The 23116-nt window shown below is 49.7% G+C and overlaps 1 protein-coding gene across 4 annotated transcripts in view; it reads right to left on the minus strand.

Moving 5' to 3' along the window:
- The window catches only part of LOC140418797 (uncharacterized), a 35047-nt gene that overhangs the window by 5674 nt on the left and 6257 nt on the right, over window positions 1-23116 (minus strand). For 2 of the 4 annotated variants that reach the window (XM_072502417.1, XM_072502408.1), the window contains exons 2-5: window positions 15290-15362; window positions 12600-12933; window positions 10856-11021; window positions 10161-10286 (exon numbers count right to left, since the gene is read on the minus strand). In XM_072502417.1, coding sequence (XP_072358518.1) covers window positions 10161-10286; window positions 10856-11021; window positions 12600-12933; window positions 15290-15354 — 691 coding nt within the window. In that variant the 5' untranslated portion in view covers window positions 15355-15362. The remainder of the gene's footprint in view (window positions 1-10160; window positions 10287-10855; window positions 11022-12599; window positions 12934-15289; window positions 15363-23116) is intronic. The other 2 variants (XM_072502422.1, XM_072502428.1) reach the window with 2 other exon arrangements.

The raw sequence follows: 23116 nt of genomic DNA on the forward strand, positions 1-23116 counted from the left end.
TGGGGCAGGAAGTGGGAAAGATCACACTGACCCTGGAGCAGGGAGTGGGGAGTATCACACTGACCTTGGGGCAGGAAGTGGGGAGTATCACACTGAACGCAGGGAAGGGAGTGAGGGGTATCACACTGTCCATGGGGAAAGGAGTGGGGAGTATCACACTGACTGCAGGCAGGGAGTGGGGAGTATCACAATGACCCTGGGCAGGAAGTGGGAAGTATCACACTGACTCCAGGGCAGGGAGTGGGGAATATCGCACTGACCGTGGGGCAGGGAGTGGGGAGTATTACACTGACCCTGGGGCAGGGAGTGGGGAGTATCACACTGGCCCTGGGGCAGGAAGTGGGGAGGATCGCACTGACCCCAGGGCAGGAAGTGGGGAGTATCTCACTGACCCTGGGGCTGGGAGTGGGGAGTATCACACTGACCCTGGGGCAGGGAGTGGGGAGTATCGCACTGACCCCAGGGCAGGAAGTGGAGAGTATCACACTGACCCTGGGGCAGGAAGTGGGGAGTATCACACTGACCCTGGGGCAGGAAGTGGGGAGTATCACACTGACCCTGGGGCAGGGAGTGGGGAGTATTACACTGACCCTGAGGCAGGGAGGGGGTGTATCACACTGACCCTGGGGCAGGGAGTGGGGAGTATCACACTGACCCTGGGGCATGGAGTGGGGAGTATCACACTGACCCTGGGGCAGGAAGTGGGGAGCATCACACTGACCCTGGGGCAGGGAGTGGGGAGTATCACACTGACCCTGGGGCAGGAAGTGGGGAATATCACACTGACCCTGGGGCAGGGAGTGGGGAGTATCACACTGACCCCGGGGCAGGACGTATCTCACTGACCCTGGGCAGGAAGTGGGGAGTATCACACTGACCCTGGGGCAGGGAGTGGGGAGTATCACACTGACCCTGGGGCAGGGAGTGGGGAGTATCACACTGACCCTGGGGCAGGGATTGGGAAGTATCACACTGGCCCCAGGGCAGGAAGTGGGGAGTATCACACTGACCCTGGGGCAGGAAGTGGGGAGTATCACACTGACCCTGGGGCAGGAAGTGGGGAGTATCACACTGACCCTGGGGCAGGAAGTGGGGAGTATCACACTGACCCTGGGGCAGGGAGTGGGGAGTGTTACACTGACCCCTGGGGCAGGGAGTGGGGAGTATAACACTGACCCTGGGGCAGGGAGTGGGGAGTTTCACACTGGCCCTGTTGCAGGGAGTGGGGAGTATCACACTGACCCTGGGGCAGGAAGTGGGGAGTATTACACTGACCCTGGGGCAGGGAGTGGGGAGTATCACACTGACCCCGGGGCAGGAAGTGGGGAGTATCGCACTGACCCCAGGGCAGTAAGTGGGGAGTATCACACTGACTGTGGGGCAGGAAGTGGGGAGTATCACGCTGACCCTGGAGCAGGGAGTGGGGAGTATCACACTGACCCTGGGGCAGGAAGTGGGGAGTATCACACTGAACGCAGGGAAGGGAGTGGGGAGTATCACACTGACCCTGGGGCAGGAAGTGGGGAGTATCACACTGACCCTGGGGCAGGGACTGGGGAGGATCACACTGACCCTGGGGCAGGGAGTGGGGAGTATCACACTGACCCTGGGGCAGGGAGTGGGGAGTATCACACTGACCCTGGGGCAGGGAGTGGGGAGTATCACACTGACCCTGGAGCAGGGAGTGGGGAGTATCACACTGCCCCTGGGGCAGGAAGTGGGGAGTATCACATTGACCCTGGGGCAGGAAGTGGGAAAGATCACACTGACCCTGGAGCAGGGAGTGGGGAGTATCACACTGACCTTGGGGCAGGAAGTGGGGAGTATCACACTGAACGCAGGGAAGGGAGTGAGGGGTATCACACTGTCCATGGGGAAAGGAGTGGGGAGTATCACACTGACTGCAGGCAGGGAGTGGGGAGTATCACAATGACCCTGGGCAGGAAGTGGGAAGTATCACACTGACTCCAGGGCAGGGAGTGGGGAATATCGCACTGACCGTGGGGCAGGGAGTGGGGAGTATTACACTGACCCTGGGGCAGGGAGTGGGGAGTATCACACTGGCCCTGGGGCAGGAAGTGGGGAGGATCGCACTGACCCCAGGGCAGGAAGTGGGGAGTATCTCACTGACCCTGGGGCTGGGAGTGGGGAGTATCACACTGACCCTGGGGCAGGGAGTGGGGAGTATCGCACTGACCCCAGGGCAGGAAGTGGAGAGTATCACACTGACCCTGGGGCAGGAAGTGGGGAGTATCACACTGACCCTGGGGCAGGAAGTGGGGAGTATCACACTGACCCTGGGGCAGGGAGTGGGGAGTATTACACTGACCCTGAGGCAGGGAGGGGGTGTATCACACTGACCCTGGGGCAGGGAGTGGGGAGTATCACACTGCCCCTGGGGCAGGAAGTGGGGAGCATCACACTGACCCTGGGGCAGGGAGTATCACCCTGACCCTGGGGCAGGAAGTGGGGAGTATCGCACTGACCCTGGGGCACAGAGTGGGGAGTATCACACTGACCCTGGGGCAGGGAGTGGGGAGTATCACACTGACGCTGGGGCAGGACGTATCTCACTGACCCTGGGCAGGAAGTGGGGAGTATCACACTGACCCTGGGGCAGGGAGTGGGGAGTATCACACTGACCCTGGGGCAGGGAGTGGGGAGTATCACACTGACCCTGGGGCAGGGATTGGGAAGTATCACACTGGCCCCAGGGCAGGAAGTGGGGAGTATCACACTGACCCTGGGGCAGGAAGTGGGGAGTATCACACTGACCCTGGGGCAGGGAGTGGGGCGTATTACAGTGACCCTGAGGCAGGGAGGGGGTGTATCACACTGACCCTGGGGCATGGAGTGGGGAGTATCACACTGCCCCTGGGGCAGGAAGTGGGGAGCATCACACTGACCCTGGGGCAGGGAGTATCACACTGACCCTGGGGCAGGAAGTGGGGAGTATCGCACTGACCCTGGGGCACAGAGTGGGGAGTATCACACTGACCCTGGGGCAGGGAGTGGGGAGTATCACACTGACGCTGGGGCAGGACGTATCTCACTGACCCTGGGCAGGAAGTGGGGAGTATCACACTGACCCTGGGGCAGGGAGTGGGGAGTATCACACTGACCCTGGGGCAGGGAGTGGGGAGTATCACACTGACCCTGGGGCAGGGATTGGGAAGTATCACACTGGCCCCAGGGCAGGAAGTGGGGAGTATCACACTGACCCTGGGGCAGGAAGTGGGGAGTATCACACTGACCCTGGGGCAGGAAGTGGGGAGTATCACACTGACCCTGGGGCAGGAAGTGGGGAGTATCACACTGACCCTGGGGCAGGGAGTGGGGAGTATTACACTGACCCCTGGGGCAGGGAGTGGGGAGTATAACACTGACCCTGGGGCAGGGAGTGGGGAGTTTCACACTGGCCCTGGGGCAGGGAGTGGGGAGTATCACACTGACCCGGGGGCACGGAGTGGGGAGTATCACACTGACCCTGGAGCAGGGAGTGGGGAGTATTACACTGACCCTGGGGCAGGGAGTGGGGAGTATCACACTGACCTTGGGGCAGGAAGTGGGGAGTATCACACTGACCCTGGGGCAGGAAGTGGGGAGTATCACACTGACCCTGGGGCAGGAAGTGGGGAGTATCACACTGACCCTGGGGCAGGAAGTGGGGAGTATCACACTGACCCTGGGGCAGGGAGTGGGGAGTATTACACTGACCCCTGGGGCAGGGAGTGGGGAGTATAACACTGACCCTGGGGCAGGGAGTGGGGAGTTTCACACTGGCCCTGGGGCAGGGAGTGGGGAGTATCACACTGACCCGGGGGCACGGAGTGGGGAGTATCACACTGACCCTCGAGCAGGGAGTGGGGAGTATTACACTGACCCTGGGGCAGGGAGTGGGGAGTATCACACTGACCTTGGGGCAGGAAGTGAGGAGTATCACACTGAACGCAGGGAAGGGAGTGAGGGGTATCACACTGGCCATGGGGAAAGGAGTGGGGAGTATCACACTGACTGCAGGGCAGGGAGTGGGGAGTATCACAATGACCCTGGGCAGGAAGTGGGAAGTATCACACTGACCCCAGGGCAGGAAGTGCGGAGTATCACACTGACCCTGGGGCAGGGAGTGGGCAGTATCACACTGACCCTGGGGCAGGAAGTGGGGAGTATCACACTGACCCTGGGGCAGGAAGTGGGGAGTATCACACTGACCCTGGGGCAGGGAGTGGGGAGTATCACACTGACCCTGGGGCAGGGAGTGGGGAGTATCACACTGACCCTGGGGCAGGGAGTGGGGAGTATCACACTGACCCTGGGGCAGGGAGTGGGGAGTATCACACTGACCCTGGGGCAGGGAGTGGGGAGTATCACACTGACCCTGGGGCAGGGAGTGGGGAGTATCACACTGACCCTGGGGCAGGGAGTGGGGAGTATCACACTGACCCCAGGGCAGGAAGTGGGGAGTATCACACTGACCCTGGGGCAGGGAATGCGGAGTATCACACTGACCCTGGGGCAGGAAGTGGGGAGTATCGCACTGACCGTGGGGCAGGGGGTGGGGAGTATCACACTGACCCTGGGGCAGGAAGTGGGGAGTATCACACTGACCCTGGGGCAGGGAGTGGGGAGTTTCACACTGACCCTGGGGCAGGGATTGGGAAGTATCACACTGGCCCCAGGGCAGGAAGTGGGGAGTATCACACTGACCCTGAAGCAGGAAGTGGGGAGTATCACACTGACCCTGGGGCAGGAAGTGGGGAGTATTACACTGACCCTGGGGCAGGGAGTGGGGAGTATCGCTCTGATCCTAGCATATGGAGTGGCCAGTATCACATGGACCCTGGTGTATGGAAAAGGCGTATTGCACTGAACCTGGGGTATGGGATGCGGAATATTGCACTGTCCCTGGGACAGAGATTGAAGACGATGACACCGACTCTGGTGTACACAATGGGAATATCTCATGACTCTGGGCGGGGCACGAGGTCACGAGTATCACAATGGAGCAGGAAGTGCAATGTTTCCTGATTACTACAATGTTGTGTCAAACTTAAACAGTAACTCCAGTAACTGTGGGTTTCCTCCGGGTGCTCTGGCTTCCTCCCACAGTCCAAAGATGTGCAGGTTAGGTGGATTGACCATGCTAAATTTCCCATAGTGTCCAAAAAAAAAAGATTAGCTGGGGTTACTGGGATCGAGTGGAGGTGTGGGCTTAAGTAGTGTGCTCTTTCCAAGAGCCGGTGCAGACTTGATGGGCTGAATGGCCTCCCTTCTGCACTATAAATTCTACGATTCTATGATAATTGTGATATATGTAAACGACATAGAAGAAAATATGGGCAGACGGTGAAAAGGAAGTTTGCAAATGACACGAATATTGGCCGGGTGGTTGACAGTGAAGAAGGTCTTAGGCTACAGGAGGATTTCGGTGGATTGCTCCGATCAATGGCAGATGGAACTTAACCTTGAAAAGGAAGGAGTAAGATGACAAGGAAGTATTCAATTAATGCCAGGACACTCAAAATCTCAGAGGAATCTTGGGGTGCTTGTCCACAGATCCCTGAAGTGGTAGGGCAAGTTAATGGGGTAGTTAAGAAGTCACACAGGACACTTGCCTTTGTCAGTCGTGGCATAGATCATAAGAGTAGGGAGGTTATGTTGGAGCTGTATTAAACTTTGGGTAGACCACAGCTGGAGTATTGTGTTCAATTCTGGACACTACAGTATAGGAAAGGTGTAATTGCACTAGAGAGGGTGCAGAGGAGATTCAACAGGATGTTGCCTGGGATGGAGCATTTTAGCTATGAAGAGAGGCTGGGTAAGCTCAGGTTGTTATCTTTGGTGCACAGAAGGCTGAGAATGGAGCTGTTTGAGGTGTAATATAATGAGGGGCATGGACAAGGTGGATATAAAGCAGCTATTCCCCTCAGTTGAAGGGTCAATAACAATGGGGCATAATTTTAAGGTGAAAGGCAGGAGGGGATTGGAGGAAAGGGTTTTTCACCCAGAAGGTGGTGGGAATCTGGAATTCACTGACTAGCGGGGTAGCTGAGGCAGGAAACTTCACAATCTTTAAAAAGTACTTGGATGAGCACTTGAAATGTCATAACAGTCAAGGCTGTGGGCCAAATGCTGGGAAGTGGGATTAGGGCAGCACAGTAGCATTGTGGATAGCACAATTGCTTCACAGCTCCAGGGTCCCAGGTTCGATTCTGGCTTGGGTCACTGTCTGTGTGGAGTCTGCACATCCTCCCCGTGTCTGCGTGGGTTTCCTCCGGGTGCTCCGGTTTCCTCCCACAGTCCAAAGATGTGCAGATTAGGTGGATTGGCCATGATAAATTGCCCTTAAGTGTCCAAAATTGCCCTTAGTGTTGGGTGGGGTTACTGGGATAGGGTGGAGGTGTGGACCTTGGGTAGGGTGCTCTTTCCAAGAGCCGGTGCAGACTCGATGGGCCGAATGGCCTCCTTCTGCACTGTAAATTCTTTGAAATCCAGTGTTGTTTTGTTTTTGTCGGTGAAGTTTTGACAGGCCGAAGGGGTCTCTTCTGTACTGTATGATTCTATGATTCTGATATTATTAAAAAAGCTGATTGCAAGGGAGCAGTGCAGTTGAAATTAGAGTAATCAAGACATCAGAGCCGTCAATTAAATGGGCAAAACAATAGCAGATGCATTTAATGCAAAATCTAATTTTGGGCTGTCCAGCCATTGGGCCATTGTAACCCACTTCTTCATAGACCAGCTACGATGAACTCTATCCAATGTATTGAATTTCCTGAGGAGAGGCGGCACTAAATTTAATGTGGCAATGTGACTGTTCATCTCACACTGTTAATCTTTGGCCAGTTTTTTCTCCTGAACTCTAATAGTTCACATAAGTCTTTCTGTATACTTTAAAAATTGTCTGTAAGACTGCAACTCTGAGCAGGACAGAAAACAGACAGGACTGCGTACTGGGCCAAAACATTTGATGTTCCAAAAAAAAAAATCCCCAACTTCCTTGGGAATGATTCATTAGGAATTAAGGAAGGGTCAGAATATGTGCTCTGAGACAACTTTTGAGAGCAGGGAGGTAATAAAACAGGAGGGTAAGGATATAATTGTTGGAACAGTAGGCATTTGATAAGGTGTGGAGGTCATGAATATATGACTGAGAGATCAGGAAGGTAGTGTTAGGGTAAAGAGTGGGACTTAGAAGTATGATTAATAATCCTATAACTGTTTCAAAGAGGGACAGGGAGGCAGTGGATCTTAGAAAAGGTAGGATGATGGGAGTATGAGAATGTGTGTGGATCAGAAACACGGAATGGCATTCAGAACTTGCTGTAACTTATGAAAAGTGGAATCAAGGAGACAAGCAAAAATGGCATTACAGAAATGAAGCGTTGAGGTGGTAAAGGCATATGTGTAAACAGAAGCTCAATAAAGTCGAGCCCTGAGATTTCTTGCCGTTATGAGGTGCCAAATCAGGACAATTGAATGTAGTATCCTACAGATTGAGGCAGAAGCTAATTCTGCTGGTTTTTCAACTTCAAATCAGTGGAGCCCAGTTCCTGATCGCGTGCTGGTCCTCCCAACATTCCACCACCAAGCCCCATTGAAGTGAGGAAGATAGGAACAGGAATAGGTCATTTAGCCTGACATGCCTGCTCCGCCATTCAATTAGATCATGGTTAATCATTTGAATTTATTGGTATGAGGGCAGCAGAATTGGAGCAGCGGATTTCTGCGAGTGACACTTCCAATGTGCTAAATCTGAAAACAGAAACAAATTTTCTGGAAGCTCAGTGGCTCCAAGGATCAACTGAGACTGGTGGAAGTGAAGAATCTTTGACCCTTACGAGGGACAAGAACTTAGTCAGCAAGTTCCTGCAGCTGGATGATTTGTGAAGTACATTGAGATTTTGCTCCCCCCCCCGACACTAGATATGTTTCTAATGGCCTGAGGGTCTGAAGCCCCAAGAATGCTTTTGTCCCCCAATGAGATATTCAGAACCAGGTTTGAACCTTTATCTTCCATTATAATGGCAGAATAGGAGCAGGAGAGGATGAAAGAAAGAAGACTGAGGCAGCTTCTGAGAATATATTACCCTCCCCTTAAATAATTTACAGGCTACACAGTTTATGCAGACTTTAATGAGGAGTACTGTGTGAGGAGAGCACCTTTCAAGCAGTCCGTAGAAGAACAAGGCAGTTATTGTGTGAAGATCTACAGCCAAGATCACTAGTCCACACAGCTCTGTCTGCAACTGTGAAAGTGATGACCATATTTAACTTTTGAGTTGTCTCGGTCATTTCAGGAAAGCACAGGGGATCAGTGTAATATAGCCCAGCTTGGCATCAATGTGGCTTTACAAGCTCCCATGGTCACCAGGAACCCCTGCTGTCACTGATATTCCGGACTGCCCCACCAACTCAGTTTCATGAGTAGATGTAGCTTTCACTGGGTGAATGCTAAGGTTATGTGTAACAGCATGCAAAAAATTCTCAATGAGAGATGTGCATGAAGTTGCCATGATGAATACATTCAGAGGAATTCTTGTTCATCAATAGGGTCAATGATAGCTTTGAGGGACAAAGTCTAGGCCTTGCTTCCATGGTTAATGACCTCACTGAGAGGTGAGTGGTGAGGATCAATAATTTTACCAGAATGGTCACTGACAAGACCATCCAGGTCGTAAAAGCAGCAGGGCTCTTCAGTACACTCTAGCTCATGTACTCCATACAGCAAATGCTTGCTGTGGCCTGCACACATAGCAATCTAAACAAAGAGGCCAGGTACATGTCATGGGAGTTAAGCCTTGCTGTTCTGGAGGCAGACCAATATGGAGGAGAGCATCAGGCTGACGCTTGCTGCAAGGACATCTTGGTGACTACACGAAACTGAGCACTGAAGTCTTCTCATCTTAGGCCAGCACCTTTATCACAACTCAAGAATTCGTCCTCCTTTCCTTCATAACTGCTTCACTCTGGTCCTCATCTTACATCGTCACATGATACTTTGTTGGCTCTACATGACCATTCAAATCTTATTTGATTGAATATCTGAGCACAAAGTAAGTCCACTTTCTCCTTTTTTTTCTCTAATCAACCAAAAGTAAACACTTCATCCTACTTTCTTTTCACAGAGTGTTTTCCCGGAGTACCTAAACGGGCTTTTCTGTCTCCTATTCTACTGTTTCTCCTCGGTGCAACGTGAGTATCACAGGAGGTGATTGGCTGCTCCTGTGCTACAAAAGGCTCATGGGACTGTGGTGGCCCTCCTCCTAGGGCAGCTTGCTCCTGGCAGGGAGCCGCCGCTGGTTGTATCTCTTGAGATTCATCATGGGCAGTTTGGTATCGCCTTCTAAAGTCTGCTGGCCTGCTCCTGTGAGATGATAGGTCAGAGGCCTGCCAGGTGTGGCTGACCTGAGAGCCAGCTGCTCTGGGCAGGTTACCTTCAGGCATCGCCATTGCACTAGGACCTTGATTTCCATTCCCATTAACTAGTGGGATGGTTGGTCTAATTACAGCTATCAAATCCTGAAAACCCTGAGACACAGCAGTTTGTATCCCAGCCCCCAGAGTCTGAAAACCAACACGTAGGGTACTGTCTATTCGCTCCCCTATTACTGCCAGTGCAGCACTTTGCACTTCTGTGGGGGTGGGGGCATGGACTGGTTCCTGGATATTTCTGAGGTGGGGGTGAGCTGCAGATTCCAATGAAGCTGCCACATGTTCCATTGATGTCTGCAGTGATGTGAAAGCTTCCTTGATGCTGTTGCAAATGAGGGCTGTAGACTCCAAAGTCACAGCCGTCAGATGTTGCACATCTTCGAAGACAGAACGCAGAGCCTGCACATAAGTATGATGCTCACTGAACATCCTTCTCTTTGGGCGAGTGCCAATGAAATCAGACTCCCAGGGCTCTGAAGTCAGGGGCATCCTTCTCCTCGGCCTCCTCTGGGGAAGTGGTATATCATCACCCATTCCCCACTCCTCCGTTTCCCTCATGCCTTGGGAATCACCCAGTGCCACTTCCTCGCTAACGTCATCTAACTGTGCTCGTGTGACCATATCTGAGCCCGAGCGTGGGAGTGAGAAAGCCAGAGATGGAGGTGGCGAGACTGAGGGGATCGGGACAGAGGAACATGGAGCTGAATCAAGTTGCAAGGACTCACGATCTGGCTTGTTCTCATCATCCTCTTCCTCATCATCATAATCAATGAGGAAGCATAGCTTCTCCTCGTCCTCATCATCATCATCATCGTCATCATCATCCTCTGGCCCCCACTGCTGTGAAGGCTCTGCAGGAAAAGAGAATAAACTAAGAATCTCTGAACATAACGCCCAAGGGTTTGAGGAGTGAGCCTGTGGTAAGCGGTTGGAGTATAGAATTATAGAATCCCTACAATGCAGAAGGAGGCCATTTGCCCATCGAGTTTGCACCGATCCTCCGAAAGAGCATTCCACCCAAGCCCCACTCCCCCACACTATCCCCATAACCTAACCTGCACATCCCTGGACATTAAGGGGCAATTTAGCATGGCCAATCCACCTAACCTGCACATCTTTGGACTGTGGGAGGAAACCGGAGCACCCGGAGGTAACCCACACAGACACAGGAGAACGTACAAACTCCACACAGACAAGGCTGGAATTGAACCCGGGTCCCTGGTGCTGTGAGGCAGCAGTGCTAACCGCTGTGCACTGGGATACTACAGTACGGAGGTAACCCACACAGACACAGGAGAACGTACAAACTCCACACAGACAAGGCTGGAATTGAACCCGGGTCCCTGGTGCTGTGAGGCAGCAGTGCTAACCGCTGTGCACTGGGATACTACAGTGTCTCTCCAGAGGCATTGACACTAACCTGAAGTCTGCACTGTTACACCGATTTCTCCATCTGCCACCACGGCAAGACCACACTGCCTGCCCAGCAGCTCCACAGCCTGCTCCTCATATGGGGTGAGCTCCTTAATGTTGGGGATGCCTCCTCTGCATTCCTGCCTCTCACGGGCATTGTGCATAAGTTTCTCCTGTAAAAAGCATGGGTCATGAGGTTTCAGTGAGCATTTGAGAACGCTTTCCCATTTGGAATCAAACAACTGGAGTTCTAGATCTTGTAGTTAAAGTTCTGGAAGATGTTTAAGGTTTTGCATGCAAGGAACTACAGTCAGGGACTGGACAACACATACTATGAGACCCCAAGTCAGAGCCCCCACCTCCCTTTTACCACATGTCGTGTGCATGAGTAGCTATGTAGTAATGGAGGATGAACAACATGATGGCACCAAAGTGCCCAGTGTGTTACAAAAGCAAAACACTGTGGATGCTGGAAATCTGAAATAAAAACAACAAAAATACTCAGTTCACTGGAGAGAGAATCAAGGTTATTGTCCAGTTTGATGAATTTTCAAGAAAAGTAGAAAAAAAGATAACATCAGGCTTTAAGAGAAGCAGGGAAGACAGAAAAGATTAGACAACAACAGAGATGTTGGAGAATGTCCGAAGGAACTGGTAACAGAACAAAAAGCCACTGGATAAAAGCAAATTACTGCAGATCCTGGAATCTGAAACCAAAAGAGAAAATGCTGGAAAATCTCAGCAGGTCTGGCAGCATCTGTAAGGAGAGAAAAGAGCTAACGTTTTGAGTCCAGATGTCCCTTTGTCAAAGATAAAATGCATAGAAAGTGGGAGATATTTATACTGTAGGGTGAGGGAATGAAAGATGAGTCATAGCCACAGAAACCAAAGGGAAAGAGTTCTCTCTGGGGACTGCCATTAGCACGGTGTTCCCTTGGTTTCTGTGGCTATGATTCATCTTTCATTCCCTCACCCTACAGTATAAATATCTCCCACTTTCTATGCCTTTTAGCTTGACAAAGGGATATCTGGACTCAAAACGTTAGCTCTTTTCTCCTTACAGACCTGCTGAGATTTTCCAGCATTTTCTGTCTTTGAGTCAAGATGTGCCTGGAGGAGGTGTGAATGGCGGACTGATGACTGTCCAAAAGCAAAAACAAGAGAAAATTGAAAGTAAAACCAAATGCTGCAAAGAGAAAGAGAACAAATTGAAGGCAAAGGTTGTGATTTGGATTGGACACTAAAAATTGAGTTCAACAATCTTGTTGTTTTTCCCGGCCTCTCTCCTTTCACTTGTTCAGTGTTTTTAACTTTTAAAGTTCTGATGAAAAGACTTCAACATGAAAAGGCAAATTTTTCTCCCTCCACAGATGCCACCTAGAACCATAGAAATGACACAGAACAGCAGGGGGCCATTCAGCCCATCATGTTCATGCCGATCCAAAGACAGCCAGGTTCCTTTTTAATCCCATCTTCCCGTACACGGCCCATTGCCTGCAGTTTACAGTACTTAAGGTGCAGATCCAGGTACTTGTTAAAAGAGTTTCGGGTCTCTGCCTCCACCATCAACCCAGGCATGAATTCCAGGCACCCACCACCTTCTGCGTAAAAATGTGTTCCTCCCATGTTCCCTCTAATCCTTCTGCCACTCAGCTTGAATCTATAACCCCTGGTTTTTGAACTCTCTGCCAAGGGAAACAGGCTCCTCCTATCTACTCTATCTCTACCCCATACAATTTTGTATACCTGACCTGAGTATTTCCAGCATTTTCTGTTTTTGTCCAGTGTGTTACCTTGCCTGCCCTCGTCAGGTCATTAAACTTTTTTCGGCACTGGTCTGCAGTCCTGGAGGTGAGAGAGGTGGCATTCAGCGTCATTGCCACCTCCCTCCACATGGCACGAGAAATAGGTTTCTGAGGTTTCCTGCCATGCACACCAAGCAATCTGTCTCTCCTTGGTTGTATCTCATTCAGGAGGGTTTGTAAATCGTTGTCTGTGAAATTTTGAGCTCTTCTTCTCTGTCTCTTTGAACTGCAATGCTCTCTTGTTTGGCTGTTGATCCCAGGTCCTCCATTAGAAGACAAGCTTTAAAAAGTGGGAAAAAAATGACACGTGAGCCGATAGAACCACAGAAAAGATTGAACACAGAAAAAGGCCACTCAGCCTATCTTGTCCATGCCAACCCCAGTACCCTTTTTAATCCCATCTTTCTGCACACGGCCCAATGCCCTACAGATCCAAGTACTCTTTAAAAAGTTTAGGGTCAACTCAGGCAGCGAATTCTAGACCCCTAGTGCCCTCTGTGTAAAAAGGTTTTCCCTCATGTCCCCTCCAATCCTTCTGCCACTTAGTTTGAATCGATAACCCCATGCTTTTGAACTCCCAAACACAGAATACCACAGTGCAGAAGAGGCCCTTCGGCCCATCGAGTCTGCACCAACGCATGAAAGGACCTCACCTGCCCACCTAATCTCACTTGCCAGCACTTAGCCCATAGCCTTGAATGTTATGACATACTAAGTACTCATCCAGGTACGTTTTAAAGGATGTAAGGCAACCCTCCTCTACCACCCTCCCAGGGAGTGCATTCCAGACCGTCTTCACCCTCTGGGTAAAAAAGCTTTTCCTCAAATCCCCCCTAAACCTCCTGCCTCTCATTTTGAACTTGTGCCCCCTCGTAACTGACTCTTCAACTAAGAGGAACAGCTGCTCCCTATCCACCCTGTCCGTGCCCCTCATAATTATGTACACTTCAATCAGGTCGCCCCTCAGTCTTCTCTGCTCCACAGAAAACAACCCAAGCCTATCCAACCTCTCTTCATAACTTAATGTTCCATCCCAGACAACATTCTGGTGAATCTTCTCTGCACCTCCTCCAGTGCAATCACATCCTTCCGACAATGTGGCAACCAGAATTGCACACAGAACTCCAGCTGTGGCCTCACCAAAGTTCTACACAGCTCTATCTTGACCTCCCTGCTTATGTAATCTATGTCCCAATTAATAAAAACGAGTGTCCCATATGCCTTTTTCACCACCCTATTAACCTGCCCTTTTGCATTCAGGGATATATAGGCAAACACGCCAAAGTCCCTTTGTTCTTCGGAACTTCCCAGTGTCAGACCTTTCATTGAATATTTCCTCGTCAAATTACTCCTTCCAAAGTGTATCACCTCACACATTTCAGGGTTAAATTCCATCTGCCACTTATCCGCCCACTTGCCATCCTGTCCATATCTACCAAGGTTCCTCCTGCCTTCTCTATCTCTACCCCTCACAATTTTGTATATCTCAATCGTGTCACCCCTCAGCCTTTTCTGTTCCAAGGAAATCAACCCCAACCTATCCAAACACCTCATAGTTATAATTCTCCAGCCCTGGCAACATTCTAGTAAATCTTCTCTGCATTCTCTCCAGAGCAATTGCATCCTTCCTGTAAGGTGGTGATCAGAACTGCACACAATACCCCAGTTGTGGCCTCACCAGTGTCTCATACTGCTCCATCATTATAGCCCTACTATTGGATTCTATACCTCTGTCAATGAAGGAGAGCATTCCATATGCCTTCTTTATAACCTTATCTACTTGTACTGCTCTCTTTAGGGACCTGTGCACTTGAACGCCAAAATCTCTCACTTCATCTGCCCCTCTCAGTATATTCCCGTTTATTGTGTATTCCCTTGTACTATTTGACATCCCTAAATGCATTACCTCACACTTATCCAAGTAGTACTCCTTCTGTCATTTTCCTGCACACTCCACCAACCCATCTGTATCATTTTGGAGCTATCCTCTACACTATCCATTACATGGCCAATTTCTGTGTCGTCTGCAAATTTCCCACTCGTGCCCCCCCACGAGTAATAACAGCTACCTGATAGTTAGCCCAGTTATTGTAATCCAGCCTGCCAATAAAGGCTTCAGCCTATTTGGAGCCGGAACTGCAAAGCAATACTCCTATCGTACACAGGATTCATAATACAGAAACACTAAACAGCATGTGGGATTTGCGCTGAGCAGTCCTGGTTGCAGTGTACAGACTAGAGTGAATGGCCAGGAAACTCTAACCAGACACATTGGCAATTAAATGTATAGCTATCTAACAAGCTATGTCAGTCATTAGATGTGAATATAGAGAGAGGGGATGATTGCCCAGAGTCTCTTGCCCGGCACGCTGGACTTCCTGGATTGAGTCAATATGGGTCACGGTGTAGTACTGTAAACAGCGCAACTCTTCCACATTCACTGCACTCATGAGCAGACCCATAAAATCTCTAAAAATAGCTTAGCAAATTATAAATACAACCCCCACCACTTATACCAACCGGACTAGCCCCCTACGTTAGGAAAATGGCACAGACCGTATGTTATCATCAAAGTGCCGATTATAAAAGGGTATTAAGCGCCATAAATTATTCTGGGGAGCTCAATGAGTACTTACCCATTTAAAAGCTCCACTGGTTTCAGGCAGTTTGTCAGCTGATCGAAGCTGTCTGGAGTCTCCATCTGCCTCCCTATATAAGAAAATACATCAAGTTACACATGTCCTCATGTGTATCTCCCAGCAGTCAGAAAGTGAAGGTTCCAAACAGCTTCAGGATCTACTTCATTGGACTGTTATATTGCCTACCTCGAGGAGCAGGCAAATCACAGCAGCATGATCCCACAAGGGATACTGCATGGCTAAATTCATAATACCCACATAATTCTAAACATTACCCACAGTAAGTAAAGAGCTGGCTGAGTTTAAAAGAAAAAAGCGGACAAAATAGGGGCTGGGGTAGGGTTGGGGTCAGGAGCAAAGCAGGATAAGAATGTTTACGTGGGAAATTAAAATAACTTGAATTAATATTTAGGGCAGCACGGTAGCATTGTGGATAGCACAATTGCTTCACAGCTCCAAGGTCCCAGGTTCGATTCCGGCTTGGGTCACTGTCTGTGCGGAGTCTGCACATCCTCCCCGTGTCTGCGTGGGTTTCCTCCGGGTGCTCCGGTTTCCTCCCACAGTCCAAAGATGTGCAGGTTAGGTGGATTGGCCATGATAAAATTGCCCTTAATGTCCAGAATTGCCCTTTGTGTCCAAAATTGCCCTTAGTGTTGGGTGGGGTTACTGGGTTATGGGGATAGGGTGGAGGTGTGGACCTTGGGTAGGTTGCTCTTTCCAAGAGCCGGTGCAGACTTGATGGGCCGAATGGCCTCCTTCTGCACTGTAAATTCTATGAAATTCTATGAAATATCGAACCTTTGAGGTAAGGATGTAGGAGACGTAATCGGGATATAAACCACATGATGAAGAAATCCAAAAAGTGAATCAGGAGCAGATGGGAGAAGGTGGTGCCTAGATGGGATGGTGCGCAGAGTGAAAGAGGAGAGTGAGGTAGACCCTTGATACAATGGTCGGCACAGTAGCATAGTGGTTAGCACAATTGCTTCACAGCTCCAGGGTCCCAGGTTCGATTCCGGCTTGGGTCACTGTCTGTGCGGAGTCTGCAAGTTCTCCCCGTGTGTGCGTGGGTTTCCTCCGGGTGCTCCGATTTCCTCCCACAGTCCAAAGACGTGCACATTAGGTGGACTGACCATGATAAATTGCCCTTAGTGTCCAAAAAGGTTAGGTGGGATTACTGGGATAGGGTGGAGGCCTGGGCTTAATTGGGGTGCTCTTTCCAGGGGCTGGTTCAGACTCAATGGGCCGAATGGCCTCCTTCTGCAATGTAAATTCTATGATTAGGACATCTCCTATAGATTGGAGCCAGGCCAGGCAATTCGATAGTGAGGGTAACACAGGGATTGGAAGAGGTCATTCAGGCCCCAAGCATGTTTCACCATATCATGGCTGATCTGCACCTTAACTCCACCTGGTCATCTTGATTCTGTAACCCTTCGTAATATTCATAATAGTTGAGGTCTTAGTGCAGAACCCACATTTTGCTAATTGGTGCACATGCTTATTATCATTAGTCGTTTGGTAGCTTTGAGCTTTAGTACCTCAGATTATCCTTGAAAGGGGTCTCAAACATTTATGCAGACCCTTCACGAGTGGTATTCTCCACTAACAGGATGTTGCCGGTAATACAAAAAAATGTCCTGCCTACCGCACTTAACAGCAAAGTGGTATATAAAGTTGACTGCTGCTTTGATAGCAGGTGTGTAGCCTGTATGTCCCAATGACTGGTGGATTGTATTAAACAGCATGTCCCTTTGGCTGTTCACAACAGGTAATATACACAGGGCTCTCTTTTGCAAACTGAAAAAATATGTCTGGGCATCGCATATTTTTCAATGGGACAAAAGCACAGGGGAAATCTGTTCCCTGGTTTATTGCTCGTGGCAATTCCACAACCAAAGCCTTTTTTGAATTTAAACAAAAGCTTGGTGTTACATGTTCTCTGGTGCATTCTCGACACCAATAACTCTACCAATCAGAGTCCACTTGCCAACCAATCAGCACCCTTTGTTCATGCAATATAAATTGTTGTTCCCATTAAAATTTGGTATTCTTGTGGTTGTGTCCTGATGAAAATAAAAACATTTCCACAGCATGTCTCCTTTTTCTCAGCAATACCTATACTCCTTGCTCTCTGTCCCCTACAACCAAATTGATTCCCGACTGGGCGAGCTGGGAAGTGTGATCGTGGTGTAGATTGAGTTGAAGTGAACCTTGGAGCAATGTTGGTTAAGTATGGGATGGGGTAACATGAAAGAATAAGACTGTCATAGATCGAATTTGAAGAAATAAAAGAGAAAGTTACAGAGAATGTATAGAAAATGGCTTACAAAAAGCTCTGAAAATAGTTCCCCGAATTAGAGTCAGAAGAAGTTCAAGCAGACAGTATGCAATGCAATGATGCAGGTACACACAAGGTGTAAAAAGGTGCTGGAAGATGAATAGAGGCTACCAGCTGGTTTGCAGCTCTGAATCTTAACAGCCCATTGATGACTCAAAAATCAGGACACCAAAATGTTTTGAGAATAGGAAGATTGTGAATGGACAAGAATTTAAATACACAATGAGCTGCTCTCCCATGGTGAAGCACAGGCATAAAAACATAAGGACTAGGAGCAGGAGTAGGCCATCTGGCCCTTCGAGTCTGTTCCGCCATTCAATGAGATCATGGCTGATCTTTTGTGGACTCAGCTCCACTTTCCCACCCGAACACCATAACCCTTTATTCTTCAAAAAACTATGATCAAGAGGTATTAGAAAGGCTAGCTGTATTTAAAGTTGATAAGTCACCTGGACTGGATGGGATGCATCTGAAAATGCTAAGGAAAGCAACAGCAGAAATTGCAGACGCATGGGCCATAATTCTCCATTCTTCCTTTGTTACACTGCCAGACAATTGGAGTTTTAGAAATGTTGTACCATAAACAACAAAGGCTCTGAGGAAAAACCCAACATCTACTGGCAATCTTGGTAATGGAAAAGCGTTTAATAACAATAATATGGGGTAAAATTAACAGTCACGTGGACAAGTATGGATTAATGAAGGAAAGCCCAGAACAGATCTATTAAGACCTGTTGAACGCAAATCTGATTTGAGTTTCTGATGCGAGTAGAGGGTAAGTTGGTGTATAGGGATTTCCAAAAGGCTGTGTTCCGAAGAGTCAAAATGGTCTTGAAACTACCAGGCCTGCTGAATTTTTTCCAGCACTTTGTTCTTATTTTAGATGTACAGCATCCGCAGTATTTTGCTTCTATATCAGAATGGTGAATGGCAGTTTTGCAGTTTGGAGGAATGTACACAGTGGAGCTCCCAGGGGTTGATATGAGAACCATTCCTTTTCTTGATATACGTTAACTATCAAGACCTGGGTGTACACGAGTTTCAAAATTTGCAGATGGTCCAAAACCTGGAAGTGCATTAAGCCCCTTTCAATCATTGTTTTGAAGTTGCGTAGTTTTATGGCAAATATTCTTGATTTGTGACTTCAATTGTTTGTGTCATTTCACAATGTTGTTGTGCATCAATGTGACATTGGGTCCCGTGACCTGATTGCCGCCATTCTGAAGCAAGTGCGACTGGAGACATTTGCACTCCAGGGAATGTTTTTTTTCTTCAAAATAATTTGGAATCAAATTTCGCAACAAAAAACATTCAAACCAAAAGGTTTATTTTGCAAGGAGGAAGTAGAAGCTAGGCAGTTAATTTCTGTGCAGAAAAGGCCCATCTCTTGATTCTGCAAGCTGATTTAGATTTTGCACATGCTGTGGAGTTTTTCATCAGGTGAGGCAGCCAAGACATTTGAAATAAAAACAGAAAATGCTGCATAAACTCAGCAGGTCTAGTAACATCTGTGGAGAGAAACAGAGTTAATGTTTCGGGTGCAAATGACCCTTCCACAGCCATTTTAAAGTCTGTGCGAGAGAAGCATTTGATACTGTAACAAGTAAAATTGTTTTCCATATCTCAGAGCTTGTTTGGGTCAAAAATACTCTTCAGGAGCCTGATTGTGATTAATCTTTGAGCCCCGAGTCAGGCTGAAGGTGAGGCAAAGAAGTCAGTCCTTTGAAACTAGAGAGTCAGAAACTGACGAGAAGACTCTGCGAATTTTGTCACCACAACAGCTAACAAGAGCTTCCGAACTCATGGAGCAGGCAGTGGAAATCTTCACAGAAGATAACCCAAATGAGTGTCAAGGTGAACGGTGTGATCAATGATGGTATTAACTGCTCCAAGCAGATTCACCAGAAGAAAACCGTCCAACAGTCCATGGAAAACATATTCAAGCTTGTTAGCGATCATGACTCATTGTTCCATTAACTCCACCAGGAACTGACTGTTCAACCTACACCATCAATTCAAAACTAAAATCGCTCCAAATTTAGTCATTGAGTATGCAGAAGATAAAAACTATGAGAAAATGGGCCCTTTACTATCTACACCCAGAAAACAAGCAGTCCCCACAGCACATCAGCCTTAGTCAATAAAGATCAATTTGGGACAAACATTGAGCACGGAATTCATTGTTGTTGACAATATGTTAACTAAGCCCTCTGCCGACTGCGGATAAAAGCATTTGAGGACCAGGGTCAGAAACCCAAGACTAAAGGTCATGTTCACCAGGCAGCAGTGACCTTTGAATGTTCAGGGGTGAAGTGAAAATGACAGCGGGTGCAAAGGCCTACAAATTATTCATCGAACTGACCTTCCAAACAACACCTGACCCACATGTATAGTAGCAGAGTCTAGAGATCACACATTGGATAATCAGCCATCTCAAGCCCAACCAACTGTAGTGGAAACAAGACATCCACCACCCCGACAAATTGCCCAAGAGGGACTGGTGAGTGTTATGTAATTAGAACTTATGCAGTATTTGGCACAGTTTATTGTTTCTTTATACAATTTATAGTTATTTCAGCTAAGAATGCACGGTGCAGTATTTCAACTTGTACATTGTTTTTTTCCATTGAGAAATGTTCAAAGGAAGCTAACTCTGACTTTAACGTCGATTCCCATGGGAACCTATGATTCACATGAAGTCATTTCACTTAAAGTTGCAATTTTACATAACGTGAATTGTGAACTGTGAGGAGGATACTTATAGACTTCAAAAGAATATAGACAGGCTGGAATGGACAGACAGGTGGCAGGTGAAATTTAATGCAGAGTTTGAAATGATACTTTAGTAGGAAGAAAGAGGATGCACAATATAAAATAAAGGGTACATTTGTAAAGTTGCTATAGAAACAGATACCTAGGGTAAAGTAAAAGTAAAGTTGACATAGTCCCAGATGACCAGCAGACCAAAGGACTGCTTTCCCCTTTGAGGGGGGAGAGCTGACTGGTGGTGATTTAGCCTGAGGATCACCACACCTCAGGCGAGGGGCAAGTTTGAGAAAGCGGGGCCTTCATGAATAACCTCAGTCAATTCAGTAACTGAACCTGCACTGCTGCCTCGCTCTGCATCACAAACTAGCTGTCCAGCCAACTGTGCACTAATTGTTGAAGGTGTCAGGGCAGATGGTGAAAATCATGAAAATGGCAAATGGGATCCAGGCTTCCTAAATAGCAGAATAAAGTCTAAAAGCAATGAGGTTATAATGAACCTTTATAACACTAGTTCAGCCTCAACTGGTATGGTGTTCAATTTGGGAGAACATCGGTTTGAGAAGGATGTTAATGTTTCAGAGATGATGCAATTTTCTGAGAATCCATACAGTGCAGAAGGAGGCCATTCGGCCCATCGAGTCTGCACCAACCCTTGGAAAGAGCAACCAAACTAGGCCCACTCCCTCACCCTATCCCAGTAACCCCATCTAACCTGCACATCCCTGAACACTAAGGGGCAATTTAGCCTGACCAATCCACCTAAACTGCACATCTTTGGACTGTGGGTGGAAACCGGGTGAGCACCCGGAGGAAACCCAGACACAGGAAGAAAGTGCAAACTCCACACACCCAAAGCCTGAATTGGACCGGGTTCCTGATGCTGTGAGGCAGCAGTGCTAACCAGTGCTACCATTCTGCAGATATGAGATTTCAGTTTTGTGGTGAGATTAAAGAAGCTGATGTTCATAAAATGATTACAACGGGGGAGGCAAGAACTATTGAGCTAGTCCCACACCCCTCCCTTTCCCTGCAAAACCCTTCCCTTCATTAGCTCATTCAAGTGCCCTTTTAAAGCCACAATTGAATTTGCTTCCACTACCCTCAAAGTGCATTCCAAGGGCGGCATGTGGCACAATGGTTAGCACTGCAACTGCAGCGCTGAGGACCCGGGTTCGAATCCCGGCCCTGGGTTACTGTCTGTGTGAAGTTTGCACATTCTCCCCATGTTTGCGTGGGTTTCACCCCCACAACCCAAAGATGTGCTGGTTAGGTGGATAGGCCACACAAATTTGCCCCTTTATTGGAAAAGAAAAATCATTGGCTACTCTAAAGTTTATTTTTTTCAAGTGCATTCCAGATCCCAAGCACTCGCTGCATGAAGTTTTTTTTGTTGCCTTAAAACAGTGTCCTCTGGTTCTAACACCAATGGGATCAGTTTCCCCATATCTACTCCGTCCAGTGCTCTTATGATTTCATAATACATGTGGTATGAAGAGACACAGAGGAAGGGGGAGGTGTGAATTGGGAGGGTTATGGGGTGGGGATATGGAGGGGGGAGGGATATGAGACAGGAGGGGAGAGATGGGAGAGTCCAGGGGCGGAGAAGGGTAAAATAAGGGGAGTAGAGCGAAGCTGGAGAAATAGAGAGGGGGAAAGAGAGTCCAGGTGAAGAAAAAGAACTTGAATTTATATAGCCCTTTCACAAACACTAGCCACGCCAAAACTCTTTCGAGGAACTGAAATACTTTTGTAGTATAATCATTGTTGTAATGAATCAAAGGAGCTGGACAGATGAAAGGGGAAGAGGGACAGGTCGGATTGTGGAGAGGAGGGTTGGGCAAGTGAATGTGAAGGGGGCAGAGAGCTTGGGGAGGGGCGGGGGGAAGCTGAGCGAGATTTGTGGGTCTGGGGTGCTGGGGATCTGTGGTTTGGAGGATCGGTGTTTTGTGCATCTGGGTTGTGTGGGATTGGGGGGGTCTAGGGAGTCGGTGGGAGGGGGGGTCTGGGGAGTCAGCAGACGGGGGGGGGGCCTGGGGACTCAGTGGGGGTGGAGACCAGGGAGGGTCTGGGGAGTCGGCGGGGGGGGGGGGTGGAGGTCTGGGGAGTCGGCGGGGGGGGGGGGGGGGGGGGGTCTGGGGAGTCGGCGGAGGTCTGGAGAGTCGGCGGGGGGGGGGGGTCTGGGGAGGCGGCAGAGGCGTCTGGGGAGTCGGCAGGGGGGCCTGGGGAGTCGTGAGGGGGCCTGGGGAGTCGGCAGGGGGGCCCGGGGAGACGGCAGGGGGGCCCGGGGAGACGGCAGGGGGGCCCGGGGAGACGGCAGGGGGGCCCGGGGAGACGGCAGGGGGGCCCGGGGAGACGGCAGGGGGGCCCGGGGAGACGGCAGGGGGGCCCGGGGAGACGGCAGGGAGGCCCGGGGAGACGGCAGGGGGGCCCGGGGAGACGGCAGGGGGGCCCGGGGAGACGGCAGGGGGGCCCGGGGAGACGGCAGGGGGGCCCGGGGAGACGGCAGGGGGGCCCGGGGAGACGGCAGGGGGGCCCGGGGAGACGGCAGGGGGGCCCGGGGAGTCGGCAGGGGGCCCTGGGGAGTCGGCAGGGGGGGCTGGGGAGTCGGCAGGGGGGGCTGGGGAGTCGGCAGGGGCGGCTGGGGAGTCGGCAGGGGGGGCTGGGGAGTCGGCAGGGGGCCCTGGGGAGTCGGCAGGGGGCCCTGGGGAGTCGGC

The sequence above is a fragment of the Scyliorhinus torazame genome, chromosome 1 (genome assembly GCF_047496885.1).
Source record: "Scyliorhinus torazame isolate Kashiwa2021f chromosome 1, sScyTor2.1, whole genome shotgun sequence".
Classification (NCBI taxonomy): Eukaryota; Metazoa; Chordata; class Chondrichthyes; order Carcharhiniformes; family Scyliorhinidae; genus Scyliorhinus; species Scyliorhinus torazame.